The following is a 16605-nucleotide window of genomic DNA, read 5'->3' on the forward strand; positions in this document are numbered from 1 at the left end:
TGATAAAGCACTTTCATAAGCTCACTCTCCCATATGCAAAAGCAGACAAAGACTGTAAATCTTTAGGGTTTTATTTATTTTTCAAGGATGTAATGTCATCTTTTATATAGGTAATCTGAATTCTTGATTTTAAAGTAGCATAATGGGCCAAAGCAACATGAAGAAATCAAGCCTCAGTAAATGGTCTTCTGAGTCAGCTTGCAAAGCATAAAACACAAATATATATATATATATATTTAATATTTTATCATTGTACAGCAGGGAATGTAATTGCAGCTCTGCAATATTAGCCATTTAAAATCAAATTCTCCCATCTCAAAGTGCACTTCCCTCACCACTGCCTAACCAAAATCATATTGCAGCAAATAACTTCTAAGTCACTGATTCTACAATTTCAGCTATTTGACAGTGTAGTCCAATAAAAGTGGCATGAGCTAATTTCATAAGAGCCATGAAAAAAATTTCGCACATTTTCTTCTCCAAGCACAAAATACAAGGAATTTTTATCCATTAAATATTAATTTATTTTACACAAGTATAGGCTGAAAACTGTGGCCTTGTCTGAAGTATCTAGCATCATAATATATTTATTGAGTTTATTGATCACAGTCTGATTTTCTTATCTTATTTTCCTTTAGCATTCCCATTAACCAGCATTTTGACATTCTTTTTGAAGAAAAAGGAAATAAAAATATGAGAAAAACAAACTAGGTCATTATAAAGGTACTTGAGAACACTTCCAGCAGCAACCTGCAGGCTTAGGATCATTGTCAAGTATGATTTATGAAAATCTGTTAAATTTCCTTAAGGTAACTGGGAGGCAGACTAGGCTAGTAGACTAATAACCTCTATAACATAAAACTTATGGAAAACAGTACATCCTTTATATAATAAAAAGGTTAATTTAGCTTGTCACAACACATAACTGAATTAACAGAGAAGTTGAAAGGCTCTCAATTTGTGTGATTAAATAAAAAATACAGGGTGATAGCCAAGCTATTGCTACCATTCAATTGTTTTTTCTTGCCTCATCATGCAAAAATTAGACATTAAGTGTACATACAAGAAAGTAATATAATCAAATGAATGCAGAGCTACCACCAAAAAAAATCTGTGTGCTCAGATTTCAGATCAGCCTTTTTTTCCTCTGCATTAATTAGGCCATTTGTATTTTAAAATACCAGTTAAATTAAGAAAACATTGCTTTTTTGCAGACTTTTGGTCTGCATATAATCAGTTTCTTGCTTTACCAAGAACTGGTCCCATTCCTTCTGGCCTACAGATGAAAACTCACCTCTCACCTTCTACTATTTGTTTCTCATGCACAAATTGTTCAGAGTTGAAAAGTTATTGCATGTAGCTTGTGTGTACATATGCAAACACACACACATATATATATATGTTATGTTGGAGCTATATCCTGTTCTGAGCCTAGACTGGGAGATGATCATGATGAACAACAGGAGATCCTTGTGAAGAATGCAAGACTCCTTGTTGCTGTGTTGCAAAATTAATGAATACCTGTAAGACATGATAAAAAGTAGGGTTTTCAAAATAAAAGTACTTGACTTTAGGGATATAGGCGATGGTATTTCTTAGCTGCTCTCAGCTTTTTTGACAAAATAAGTAATAACTCATGTTGAGGGAACACCTCTAAAAACATATTTTTATAATCTCTAGAAATAATCCCTCTTCCCCTCTCCAGCTAAGACAGGGTCAATAAATGAGAAAAATTATTAATTATTTCATACCAAGGTATGAAAAACACATTTTATGCACAAGTAAATATGAAACAATGTTTTAATTTTCTTTGAATGACATACCTAAAGAATCAGAGTTTGTTGTTTCTGCCAATAAATATTACAGATGAAGGTGCAAATATTTCGAGGTGAAAGCACACTTCTGATTCAACAACTAATGAGCCTCCCTGAATTGGTTTGGTTTTTTGGTTTTTTGGTTTTTTTTTTTTAAACACAGATCTTGGTATGTAAAGGCTTGTTTCATTTTTAATGACACAACTATTTCACAGTAAGTCATGTAGAGGGAAAAATGGCTCTTCTTTATTCAAATAGTCCTCTTCATATGCAAGCAAACTTGGGGTGTATTAAGTGTGTTTGTTACTGCAAAGAACTATTTTCCTGTTTAAAACTGACAGTGAGGGAGAAGAAGTGGTGGTAGGTAACTGAGGTGATGCATCACCATGAAAAATGGAGAGGAAGTAAGCCTGACTGAACAATGCCTGAAGAAACAGGCTGAAATTATCTTATATGCAGTCACTCAGTGAATAGATAATTTACAAGTAGTTAGTAGACCAGCACAGAGGATAATACTTCAATGACTTGCACATGGGAAAAAGGAACAAATTCACACCATCAGTCACAGAAAATTAGTATTTTGACTAGATGTGCCTCTCAGTTTGCAGAACGAATAACAAACAGTTGCATATGATGATGTAACACATCACAATCACCCAGAAATCCCATGCTTGCCATCAACGCATTCTCTTTTTTCTCACAATAGGATTTCACGGTCTTTAGCAGTTGGGTCTCTTCTGTCTGTCTGGGCATTTAAAATTATCACAGGAAAATGTTCTGAAGGTCTAAGGTTTACCACAATTTACAGAGGCCAGTTCAGCCTTTTCAAGGACATTGGTAAGATCCCAACTTTTGGACTGTGGAGGTGGCAGTTCACACTCCCACCTTGTCATCCCACACAGCTCCAGATTCATCTAAGTACAGATTATGTTTGTGCACACTTCAAGTATGTGGCTTGCTGTGTTGCTTTTACTATGCTCACCTCTGGTGTAAAATCAGTGTGGGACATGGAATCACTGTGTGACCTGAGATTGCACACATTTGGGTAACCCAGCAAATGATAGAATATTCCACTACATCAAAACTACAATACATAGCACATTTAGATGACAAAATTTTAAAAAATTAAAAAAAATTAAAAAGCAAGTATGGGGGCAGGGAAATAAAAGAAAATTATAAAATACCTGCTCTAATGTGGTTTGGCTAATGGAGTAGTGTTTGATTTGGAGAAAAGTTTTGTGATTCTCTAGGACGCTGAAGAGCTCTGCTAAGCATCCCAGACTTCTTGGTACATGGTACTCGAGCAGGTTAAGATGTTGTCCCTGAAAACAAGCAAAAATTATAAAAAACAGATAAAAGTGAACGTACTTTGTAATGAAGCTACACTTGCTTATAATCAGGCTACCTTCAATAGGCTCTTATTGCAGATTAATATGGAAAATATGAGCTTTTAAAAAATAACATATTTTGTCTACATTCATAGCACAAAGAGTGGTTCATACTTAGAGCACACATTTTGTGAGGTGATGGTTTGTTAATCTCATAAAAGATATAACACTTTAGGGCAATTTAAATCTAACAGACTAGTGCTGTTTCAATGCCATCTGGGAAAAGGCTGAACATATACAGATGCACAACTGTCTGAGCTCAATACAGACTTATACCCACAAAGAGGTTCATATCTAAGATAGACATTGTTTCCCATGAGTTTTTCCTAAACAAAGTTAAGGTAAAAGCTTTTAAGAGTTTTCATTGAAATGTAATTTCTATAGGTCATTTATAAGACTTTGTATTAAATCAAACAATCTCAGTAAAGTCTGAGACTTATTAACTCTGGGCTTTATCAGAAAGCAATCAAAGCAAATACTCTTAGTGACTACACTGTAGTTCTATTTCAGATGAACACAGATTTGAGTCCAATTTCATCAATAATAAAAGCAAAAGGAAATTTTCAGTCAGAGAAAAGGCCTTTTTATTTGCATTGCCTAAATTCCTGTTTGGAGTTGATTTAAACAACATCACAAGCCAAATTTTTATTAATTGCTTAATAGAAAAACAAAAGGGATTTTTATATGTACTTTTCAAATGTACTTACAATATACCCAAACATGTAAAAATCCAAACATACATACTGTTTTTACCAGCCCCAAATTAATCCTGCCATATACTACAACATGGAATTTTATCTGTACCTTAAACTGTGTTCCTGGAAAATGCATTTGTAGACAGTCCAAAATCATTCTTCCATAACTTATTTCTTTGCTAAGCCACACCTTGACAGAATAACCCTCTCCAAACCTGGGAATGAGACACAGAAACTTAAATCCATAAGAACACTTTGAAGACAAGGAGAACATTTGGTTCAATTGATTTTCCTATAATTATATCAAATATCACACATGCCTACTGCATTATTGCTGTGATTTTACTATAATGCTATGGAACAACAGAACTTCAATGAGAAAGTTTTAAAATTAATAATAACAGAGACAATAGACATGCTATACCTAATTTTAGTTGCTAGCATATTTCACTACTTAATATATCTGAACTTTTGTTAAGTAAACTATGTTTTAATTGCTATATTGCTTTGAGCAGTCAGTATAAAACTATTAATATTACCAAACACATATATAGAAAAAGAGAAAAAATCCTTCAGTTTTTCTAATGAGAAAGAAATGGGCACATAACATTATTTTTCAAATCTGTTAACAAAGCTGCACCTTCAAAAGAAGATTTCAGAAGTGTGAGTACAATGGTATTTTAAAGATATGCAAAGGCAAGTGTAGGGATATTTAGGGATATGGCAAAGTTAACAAATTTTCTTTGACTTCTATGACCCTGCAATCTCTCTCAGAATAATTTAGGAAAATAACTTCTCCTTCTTAATACAAATGTGATAAAATTTAAATACAGGCAATCTCACCAATGCTATATTTTTTTATTAGCTTTACTCGCTGCTGATTGTTATTTGGGAAAGTTGCAATAAACCAGTGAACACTGAAATGACAACTATGTTCTTATGCACATTTCTTACACAGTGGACGTTGTGCTGCACCAGTCCCCTGACTGGGGTGCAGAGACATGGGACAAAAAGGGGCTTTGCTGCACCCTTTCCCTCCTTTGCAGCTACATGTCCTCCTACCTTTGGGTTCTCCTTCTTGGTTAATTGCTAAGGAAAAACATCAGCATGAGCCACATCAGAAGAGCTTTCCATTGCTGTTCCCTGCTGCCAGTGAGCAAGGGAAAGGCAGGGTTGGAAGGGGGACAGGGAGCCTGGTCAGCACAGCCCATGTCTCCCCAGAAACCTGTCACTTCCTCTATCTTTCCACTGACCACCAGTCCCACATCCTTCATTCCAGCATAACTCCCTTCTATTCATTCTCCAGTGTGGCAATTGCTCATTGCCAAACCTTTTATTCCAGTGGTTTGGTTCCTAGTGATTACCTCTGTAATATGCCCTTGTGCCAAAACCCTCCTGCTTTGTGTCTTTCCTGTGTGCAACCCATGATTCAGAGCAGCAGCTGGCTTAATTGGGTCTGACTGGTGAGAGGCACATTTTCATGTCATCAAAGCAGAGGATATCTCACAGCACACTCTACAATGCTGCCCTATTTCAATATATTAAGAAGTGTCTGCAGATTATCAATCAAAAGGTAAAAAAAAATAGAAAGAACTATTTTGAGATATATGTCCAGTTTAACCAGTGCATGAGTGATTCCAAGCAAAATATTCCATATTAAACACCACATTTTCCGCACCTATATTAAGTATATAGCAATGTAAGGGCTTTAACTTTTATTTTGCAATGAGTCAGAAACTCTATTGTTATAAAGAACAATTGACATTTATTTAAGAGCACTGCAAGTCTCCAAAATGAAAAAAAAAAATAGATTGTAGATTTTATTCTATTAAGAATTTCACATTAATTCAAAATACATTTTCCAAGTATCTCAAAAATCCTAATTTTTTATGTAGCACAAGACAGTGGCAGCTTCTGCATAAAAATGAAAAGCCCCATTACAGATATATGAGAGTAGGGGTTTTTAGCTTTTGTTTGCTTGCGGGTTGTTTTTTTGGTTGTTGGGTTTATTTCTTTGGCTTGTTTTTTTTTTTTTTTTTTTACAGTAGTCAAATGCAACCATTGAACTACTTGAAATGGAGTAAGAAACATTCTGATTCAGTGTCCTGTGTGTTAATTCCTGAAAGATGCTTCATGAACTAAATTGTATTGAGTCCAGATAGCAGAGTACTAACTATTTCCTGGAGAGTGTAGCCTGACAAACAAACAGTGCTGATTCATCAGAGATCCAGAATTAGGTGGAATCCAAAGCAGTGTTTGGCAGATTTGCTTTGCAATGATTTACTATGTTTTAACTAGATCTCTAATTAAATGTTTTAAATGCATAGCAGCATCCCTGAAAAAAATACATGTGACAATAAAAAAAGTTGTTACAAAGATGGATATAGTTAACAAGGGTATTCAATTTAGTTGACAGCTAACCCGAGGCCACATTTTACAAGAGATCATTGATTCTGATCAGTTTCTTGGCATTTCTATACAACGACCATTGAATTACAGTTTGAAAAATGCTGGTTTATTGAGACATTCAACAGTCTCATAAAATGAAATTGCTGTATGCAATGAAGTTTCCAAAGAAAATGAATCAAAATTCTGATTAGCAAAGACAGAGGAGTCTGTGCAACTTTGGTTTAGTTCTAAATTATAAATGGCATAAATGCGAGCATGGCACCAATAAAAAACTATAAAAGATTTTCTTCTTTTGGCTAGTCGACATATGATGCTTCTATACCTTGATTTTATACTTCATTTTAGTAGAAGAGCTCCCCATATAGGGTAAGCTGATCAGCAATAAACATTTCCCCCTGCTATAATCAGCAAGCTGCTTTCGGCAGTGCACTGAGGAAATGGAAACTGAGTTGGCCATTTTGTTCACTCTGTTTTCCTCTCTGATTCAGACAATTTAATTAATTCAGAAACCCAAAGTGGAATTACAGAGAAAACCACAAACTGAGTTTGATTAGCACTGTTAGAAACAAACCTTTAGTACCTGATAATTCAAGACCTACAGAGGAAGACATTATTAGAATGGCCTTAGTTGAGCCAGCAGACTCATTCAGCAGCCATCTGCTGCAAAAGATTCTTCATTTCTTCAAAGCTATTCAACAGAGAACAGATTGTACACTGCCATGTTACTTTAATAACACCTGCGTTTCTATTTTTGCATAAACAAACACACAAAAACCACATATTCTGATAAAATTTAATATTTTTCTTCTCTCTATCCTTCCTCTTCCTTAGTCAAACTACTAGCTCATGCTCTACTTTCAGCTTATTAGTGGTTCTGGGAGTACAACTTATTGAGTGTTTTTCTGTTAAAATCCCAACATGAGACTGAAGCTAAAATATAAATTTTCAAATTGACTGTAAATTAATTAACTTGACTATTTAAAGACAGCATCAGCTGCAGAAGCAGGAACTTAGCAAGAACTACAAGTCCACACTTCTAATTTACATAGGTCCTCAAGGTATCTGAGCACTCAGATAACAAGGGAACAAAAGAAACATAAAAAGGTAGCAAGGAATGGAAATATCTCCATACCAGGAATTACTAAATAGGCTAAAACTATTCATCATGAAAGAAAGATGACACGGTTGTCAAAAGGTATTTTTATGGAGTCCAGAATCATGGCTAAGCAACTAAAATAAGAAATAATTCTTCACTCCTGCAAAAGCAAAAGGACATAGAGTTACATTATAGGAAAAGATATGCCGAGTCAGTAAGATCATGTAATCTACCTTACACTATTAAGAGAAAATGTACAACTCGTTGACATGGAATGTGCTAGATGTCAGAACTTGAAATTAGTTCAATAGACACCAGAAAAACTCATGGTGGGGATCCACTAAAATCACTTCTGACTTAAGAAGCCTCTAAAAAGGAAACTGCTGAAGCACTTGAGCAATGTGGTAATGTAACTTCCTGCGCTTAGCTTGCTCCCATTTTCCCTCTTGATCACTTTCAGAGAGGGAATACTGTGCAATCTGATCTCAGGCTTCTTTTGATATAAATATCCCCAAGAGGAGGTAATCTCAGGTAAATCACCCAAATGGTTCCTCAGTTCTCTGAAGAGTTTTGCAGCCCTACAGCCACACTGCCAGCAGTACAAAAATAGTTTATGTAAATCGACTTCAGATATGTTTCTACACAAGCTCCAGTCACACACTGAAATAAAGTGTAACCAAATCTATACTGAGGAAGTCCCCTGGATGCTTTTCAGATCCTCTTTTAACCTTGCAATGGTAATGGGAGTGGATTTAGTAGCCCAAAGGCTGAAAATTCTCATGAATATCAAGGAGAAGAGCTGCCACTTGGGGCAGGGTAGCTTCTCAATGTTCCTTTCTGCCCATTCCTTGGAGGTCCTGGTTCAGAGGCTTGAGTGGGGACAAGAGTTCCTGTTGAAACACAGCTGAGCCTGCATTTGGCCACAAGGAGTCCCTAGAGGAATTACCCCAATGTGTTTTCTTAAACTTGACCCATGAAAACCTCTTTTGTGTGAAGGGTGAAAAAGAAAGTACACTATCAGCAGACTTCTATTTGCTTAAAAAAAAATAAAAATCTGTGTTTTCAATTAAAAGGCTTAAAAGTTTACTCAAATGAACAAAACCAAACTTTGAAACTCCTGTTTTAAGTTACAGCTGGTCCAGCAGAAACAGCTCATCAAATCACACTCTTCCCAAAGCCTATTTACCAACTCTTCTCTCCCCCAGTAAAATTTGCTGAATGTAACCTCAGGAAATGAAGAATATGGCCCCATTTCCTAAACTTTGAGGAATAAGAAAAGCATCTAATCACCCATATGCTTTTCTTCCCCACTAATCAAAAAGTACATTTCCTGGACAATGTTGTGCTATATTTATATATATATATTCACATCAAAGATTGCAGCTCACAGAAAGTTTACTGATTGAAATATAATGTGATACTTTGTATATGCACTAGTTCAATCAAAGGATTGCTTCAAAACAACATTATTGGATAAAAAAAAATAAAAATAGTAAAGAGAACATTGGCACTTAATGTCTGCATCTTTTAGAATATGTGCCATAAATCAAAGAGAGGGAATAATATTCTACTGTGCTGTTTATCCCTCTGCTGTGGTTTACATTCATTTGCAGGCAGATATGGCTCTGCCTTCCCTAAGTGAATAGAATCATGGAATCATTTAAGCTAAAATAGGCCTCATCTAGGCAAGATAACTTAGTTACACCAGTATAATTGCTGAAGCATGGGATATATATCCAGGTCACTCCTCTCCCAGCTCTAGACAGAAATGCAATTTACAAACAGAACAAATCTTGAACAACATTGAAAACAAAACACTTTGAAAAACATTGGGGGAAAAAAAATTAAACAAAATTATTAAAACAAATTAATTACAGTTTAAGATAATTTTAAATAATGTAATATATGTAATTGTTTCATCTATTTAAAAAAAGCAGTCAATACTGAGGAAAAAAGATAATTAATTTTTAAATACTTGTTTTTTTTAAAAAAAAATGCTAAAATCAAATGCAAATACTCTGTCACTTTTAAAATGGGATTTTCTTTTGCATTTATTTAGAACCTCAGACTTGCTGAACAGATAAACTTGATTAGATGCAAACAAACAGACATAAATTATAAAGTCTCTCTTCCGTGTACTATTCATAGAGTTTGTTTCACCATTTTTAAGTAATCATGACTTTTCCAGGGTAACAATAGAAACACAAAAACAGTTATTAAAATGATGACTAACACTTGTTCAGGTATATTGCACATGCACTATTTGTTCATGTACACTCAGGCTTTCATATCAAACCATCTAAAGTTAATTTCTGTATTCAATATTATAATTTTCATAACAGTGACAATCCCAGATTGTGAGCAGTGCAGGGTACAACTTTGCCTTGCTCTCTGTCCACTTGTAAATTCTTAGATGTGATTTTCAAATATGTGGTGAAGCCCTCAAAAAAATCTCAATAATTGTTTATATAGGTGCACAGAAAAAAAATATCTTCATATTTGAACTTTTTTATCTGCCAAGTATCAGAGATTTTTTTCATTCTCGCATTATTTATGTATTTCACTCCCAGAGAAACAGGAGCTGCAGTGCTGTAATCCTGTGTAAAGATGATGGTACAGACTATAAAGAACTTAAACTGTTTTCTCAAAGTACTTTCTGGGCTCAACAGTGAAAAAGGCAGGAGTAAGTACCATTGTCATTATGTTGCTATGACTGGGTTTGCATGTACCATTTTAAATAACATAATAACCGTGGTATTACACACTAAAATATCTATTGAAAAACCTTATCAATACCTCAAGGTCAAATCTCAAGGTAAAAAGTTTTTAAAGGAGACAAGACATAAAATTAAAATTTAAACCACAGTTATATTTGCTTTATATAATAAACATTAATTACATTATCACACAGCACCTTGTCCTGAAATCCCTATTATGAATGCCTCACAAGATACACTGGATGTACCTGCTCAGACTAGTGGTCTTATTTACTGCAATGCCTAGAAAATGTTAGAAATAAGACAGCAGATTGATGAGAAAAGGGAAGGAAAAAAAAGGCAAGAAAGTGCTTCATGGCTCTGGACCACCCTGGGGAGCCAAATCTTACCCTTTCATCCTCATACATGTGTGGTCTGTGGTAACTCAGACCACATCTTTCTTTACTGCTTTCCTGTCTTCTTAAGAGCCCACCTGGAGACCAAGGTCTCCAGTTGGCAGGAGGAATTCACAGCGCCTTCTGGAACACCTGCAGCTACAGCTGAAGTTAACTGGAGTTTTGATTTGAATGCAATGTTGAACAAATGAAAAATATTTAGTCATAAATTGCTCAAAGAACCCAAACCCTTTCAACTTTAACACCAATCTTTCGTTATTCCTCTAAAAAATGGGAATAATTATTTCAAATTAAGTTTCCCAGAGGTGGAAAATAAAGATGTTGATGTTTGTGAAGCCCTGATCCAATAAATTCTCATAATACTGTATTTAAGGACAGTTTTGAAAAATTCCTAGTAAAAAACATACTAGAGAAAGAGGAGAATATGAAATCTTAATTAGCTGCTGATGATTTAATGATTTATTCAGAGATAGAATGCAGCATGCTGTGGAAAACATAGTCTAAAATGACCACAAAAAAAAAGGCATTTTAATGCACATGCACAGTAGGGATGAATTAATATTGTATAAAGCTTTAGGAGAGTCAAATAATTTTATTAATTCCTGAACTCTCAATCTGTGTGTTTCTTAAGTTTTAAGAACTCTTTTCTTCAAGCTTTCCTCTTGAGAGTTAAACTAATAGCTATATTTCATGATTATACATCCACTGCCTTAATACAATTTTCATGTACAAGAGCAAGGCTTTTTTTGGTCAAGAAGAATGAAAATTATTTAAATTTTTATATTTTATAGCATGTAAGAAGTTCATTGCTAGTATGTCAATTAATAACACTGTGTCTACCAAAGGCTGAAATATTGATGAGACCTTTAATTTTAATCCTCTCTTTTCCATTTAAGAAATCTACATGCGTAGATTGAGGAAAGCAATAAAATATTTTCAATCAACCTTTAAAAAAAATGTAAACTATGAATAGTCTGCCAACATATTTTCCATTCTTCCTCTTTCAGTGCACAGATAAGACTTGCAGACCCCTTTAATCCTCCCTTGGCTGAGAGAAAAGGACAGCGTGAGAACACATAGAACAACAACATGAAGACACCGAGGTCAGTGAAGGTAGCCCTATAGAGGAGATGCCTTGATTTTAGGGCTGAAATCCCCTTGAAGTCCTCTTTTAAAGCTATGGAGAAGAATGTAATTGATACATCAGACTCTTCTCCCCTGTAACTCATTGAAAGTATGAGAAGATGAAGTGTTCAAATTGTAGATATAGGCAAAGGTCTCCATGCTAAAGTAAGTAGATGTTGAAGCACCTGTGGTCCCATGAGAAGTTTGAACAGAGAGAGAAGAGTGATGAAGACCCTTTGTCCCCAGGGAGAGAAGAAGACCTCTGTTCTCAGAGATGAAGTTGATCTCCAAAATAGATAAAGAGAACCTTTGCTCTTGAACAGTTCATCCTTAAAATAGTACCTCATAAGTTGACATGGCCCATAAAAACAGCTGTGGGAAAGCTGTGAAAGATGGGAGGGACTTTACAATTGCAGATTTCAGGTGGCTGCTATTAGTGGAAATTAAAAGCCATGAGAGAACTGTTTTCTTGTGGAGAAATCTCCATAAATTTACAAGAGAGACTTCCCTCCCCAGATAAACTGAAGGAAAACTATTCTAGAGATGATAAACTGACTGAATTGTTTCTGTACATTGTTAGTGAAAAAAAAATAAGGGAGAAAGGAAGGAGAAAGGAAGAACTGTTCTGAAGATTTTATTCTAATTTTTATTATTCTTTTAGTTTCCATTAATAAAGTTTTCTTTATAGCCTTCTAAAGTTTTGTGCTTGCTTTACCTTCCTCCTAATCCTATCTTACAGCAGGAAATGAGCAAGTATATTCACTGTTGTTTGGCCAGCACTGAACCCACCAGATTAATTGATGCATTGGGGCTGGGAAATCTCAAATTGGCAAATCAAAACCACTACACAGCTATAGCAAATGAATTAATTGTTGGGTAATTTAATCAGATGGCTTGCTGATAAAATTTGAGAAAAGACTTGATGTCCAGCACCTGACAAATTGGTATGGTTTTTTCTGATATGAGAAAAATATCTGTCCAGATGGCCTTAGAATGAAGGATAATATTCAAAAAGTTGTTCCCAGAGAACTGGCCAGCTGTATCTCACATGAAAATGCTTCTGTGAACTTTTAGATAAAGCATTAAGTATAATGGAGAATACTGAAGAGAGCATTTAAATGTAATCCATTCACAATTTAGAGTAATTGACTCTGTTGGCAGGAGTTGTCTGAAATTAGGTTTTGATGGGCACAACTGTTAACACATCAATCTCAGACAAACTACATCTAGAACTAAGATGATAACTTTTTGAAAATAGTGCTTCTTTTTTTTTCTTCTACCTAATAAATTTCTTGATATTTTTTATAAATTTGCCACCTACAATAAAAAAGCCTTTTTAAAGAAGCTTTACCCTTATTATTCTGCTGATAAACATCTGCAGATACTTTAAATCTGTTTAAACATATATAAATATAGTCAAGGTTCAGCAGCTGGGAGCAGAAAACTCAAACACTGACATTTGTAGTAAGAAGACATTTTTGGAAAAGCATTTTCTAACAGGCTTACAGAAGGGCCAGAAAAATGGAACAAGTCTCATACATTAGAAGCAGCATCACTTTTTATATCCCTATGAAGCATTTATGTTTCACATTAGCATCTTCCTGGAGTTTACCCATACCCTTCATAGCAGAATTTTGTCCTGCCATCTGATAAAGCTGTACTCAGTCCAACATTATGATCTTTCACATCTGCCAAGGGCTGCAAGTGTAGCAGGAGAGAAAGAGCTGAATCCTTGAACTCCCCACCCAGCAAAGAAGCAAATTTAACAGGGCTCAAAGGAAGACTCATTAAACCTCCATCACATATCCATCAAAAAGGTGATCATAATCTGGACTCTGTAGGCTGGAGCAGTACTAAAGAATAAACAAATAAAACAATTTTGAGGACTTCCATTGAGACAGAATTCAACAAGACGGGAAGAAAGAACATCATTTTACAGTGTGTGTCTACCCTTAGAGGAAGAAAAATCTTGAGACATACTAATAGAATAACATGCAATATCAAAATATGCTTCTATTTCTTACAGTATTTGATTTAGTTTTTTATAAATAAAAGCTATATGAAAGTTTTCTTTGGTTTAAGTATTCATATAGTGGTTAGATTTCTCTCCTTGCAATCTTCAAAACCAGACCAGGACACTGGTTGGTTTTAAAATATTTGTTCAATTTGATTTGTAGAAACAAATTGAAAACAGACTTAAGGATGCTTATAAATAAGAACATTTTTTAAAAAAACAAGCTGTAAAATCTAACAAAGAAACCCTGATAATCTACAACTATCACCCCATTAATTTATTTTAGTACCATTCTTCCCTGTTAAGATGAATGTGTATATTACTAGTCGGATTCATTCACACACATAGCAAAAAAATTAAACAAAAAAAAAGATGATCCAAAAATACAAAATTTTAGGGTATTGGCAATTAAATCAGATGCAACAAAACCAGTTTTCTTTATGCTTTCCTTAAATTGCTTCATGGAACATTGTTTTTTTTAAACAAAATGTAAGAGGTGATGGGTTTTTTACTGTGAGATGGTACATGTTCAAATATGATAGACAGTGCTAATTGCCAGAAAACAGTGGAACACTAGGAAAAGACTCATAAATATACCAGTAGAGGTGGCTGTTAAGGAAAGCATCTTTCCTTCCAGGTAGATATTTCCTAATAGTAGCTTAGATTTACTAATTCTTGTGGTCTACCACTTTAGAAGAAACAGTATTTTGCTCTGTATGGCAATGAGAATAATAGAGCTATTGAATCGCAGGAAGGGAAGAAAAACAGGAAGGAAAGTATCACTCAGTACCCCTCCAAGTCCTGGAATCTTTTCAGGATGTTCACAGATGGACCAGAAAGTGAGAAAATTAAGATTTTAAGATTATTTAAAGCTTAATTATTTCAATTGATTTCTTTGGAATTATGCTTCTCTGTTCCTTCCCCATCTCATGTAGATGCAGGAATCCTCCATACCAGGAAATTGTCTTCAAGTAATTTTGGGATTTAAATTGCACAGAACTTACAATGTTTTTTAATCTCTTAACAATTACTTTAAGTGTTAGGTGTGTGATAGCCTGGGTTTTAAGACAAAGGATTATATTTGCATGTGTTGGAGTGATGTTCGAAAGCTAGACTAAGCAACAAAATAACAGGAGTACAGGAACAGTCTTTGACTTCTCCCCAGTACCTGTTAAAAGATTTCCAAAGAAAAACAGAAATGTCTTTTCTGAAAGCTTTAACAGATGTATGTGTGTGTGATGCTTTAAGACTGCACTTTCTACAGTAGTTTTGTTTCTCCAGCCAAGAAAATTTATCAGGCAGAGAAAATTCAGAAAACAGTATGATTTTAATTAAATCCTTTGATAAAGCTCATGGCTATATTTTCTTAAAAATGTTTCTAAAGTTTTTTAAAAATTCAATAGATTCCTGAACAGTTAGCATGGAAAATTTGGAGACCAAAACAATCAATAAGCTGGGAATTAAAGGGATTTTAGTCCTGCCTTAAATGAAAAATCTTCATGCAGCTTGAGCTACACAGTTTGTGTAGAAAGTCTCATCAATATCGATCTCAAGTGAACATATTTTCCCATGTGAATGTCAATGATGGACATGCATTAAAGAACTGCCTCAGAACACAAACCTGCTGACAATATGAAATATTCTTAATATAAAGAAGGTGCACTTTTTACAAAGTTACAGCGATTTTAAAAAAATAATTGCTATGAACATGACTGCTAAATATTTTTAATATGACCTTGCTTTAGAGAATTTGAAAGAGGCCCTCATAAAGCCTTGATCCTGGAATGGCTGATCTGGGACTATATAGTAATAACAGTACTAGTATACATACAATAAGAAGTAATATGATGATACTTCCAGCAGGATGCTTCTGCATTGATTTGCTAACTGTGATCTGAAAGAAGTTTATCTACAGAGGGAGTGCAGCAAATTGAGAAATAACTGCCTTATTTATATGAATACGGTGCATACTTATGAGTATGCTTTTGATGTCTTGTTTCCATAAGAGGGAAGATAAAAAGATATTGCTAAAGGAAACATCAGAAGTGTCAAAAAAATTACAAAGTCACTGATAAGATAAAGGGGAAGGTAGCCTTCATGGACTGTCTGATTTTGCCTTCTCAAGGTCAAGCTGACAAGACAGGGACATGTACTTACTCCAGAAGTTCTGAAACATAAAAAGGGAAGACTCAAATTCATCCAGGTAACTTTATACACTGAAATGAAGTTCCTAAGTAAAACTATTTTTTTCCTGAGTGAGGGGACACCTATCTACAAAAAGTATTTTCACCTAAGATCTGCACTGTCCTCTACGTATTATCTGTTTCTCATACAAAAGAAATAAAGGATGACTTCACACTCACTAATCTACTTCAGCCAGTGAGATAACAGGCCATTCTATGCTACAAAATTTGGGAAGAGAAAAGATGGCAAAGACCTAGATATGAAAGAGGCAGAAACTGCTGCTGATCAATTGACTTCTCATGCCTCCAGAAATTGAAGCAAATAGGCACTGAAAGGTGTGCACACATGAAAAGAAGCCTACAATCAGACAGAATTTGATCATGATGCAGACATCAATGTTTTTTCCACTATCTGGATTGTAATATCTCTAACTTAAAGTTTATCTTCACAAAGAAAATTTTAAGTAGGGAGATAGTGTGGGTCAGACACATCTTGCTAATGCAGCTGCGAAGCAAGGATTTATGGTTCTACCCAAAGGGGAGGCCAAAAGGGTTGTCATGGCACAAGAAGTTGTCCAAAGCACATAACTTCTGCCTAATAAATATGGCAGACAGTAATTCCAAAGCATTTCTGTAGGGCCTTTTTCCCAATATCAAGTGCATCTGCACTTAAGAGAACTAAGTGCTGAGCAAGTACAAAGCAGTGTAGCTTCACTGCCTGTAAATGAGCGGTATCAACATACACGGCTGACTCTGTGTCCTAACAATC

The 16605-nt window shown here is 34.9% G+C and overlaps 1 protein-coding gene across 1 annotated transcript in view; it reads right to left on the reverse strand.

The window, feature by feature from the left end:
- Positions 1 to 419: 419 nt before the first annotated feature.
- ABCA13 (ATP binding cassette subfamily A member 13) overlaps positions 420 to 16605 on the reverse strand; it is a 139704-nt gene continuing 123518 nt past the window's right edge. The window contains exons 41-43 of the mRNA XM_077788156.1: positions 4007 to 4112; positions 2999 to 3136; positions 420 to 1521 (exon numbers count right to left, since the gene is read on the reverse strand). Of these exons, the coding sequence (XP_077644282.1) occupies positions 1432 to 1521; positions 2999 to 3136; positions 4007 to 4112 (334 nt within the window). The 3' untranslated portion in view covers positions 420 to 1431. The remainder of the gene's footprint in view (positions 1522 to 2998; positions 3137 to 4006; positions 4113 to 16605) is intronic.

The sequence above is a fragment of the Lonchura striata genome, chromosome 1 (assembly GCF_046129695.1).
Source record: "Lonchura striata isolate bLonStr1 chromosome 1, bLonStr1.mat, whole genome shotgun sequence".
Lineage (NCBI taxonomy): Eukaryota > Metazoa > Chordata > Aves > Passeriformes > Estrildidae > Lonchura > Lonchura striata.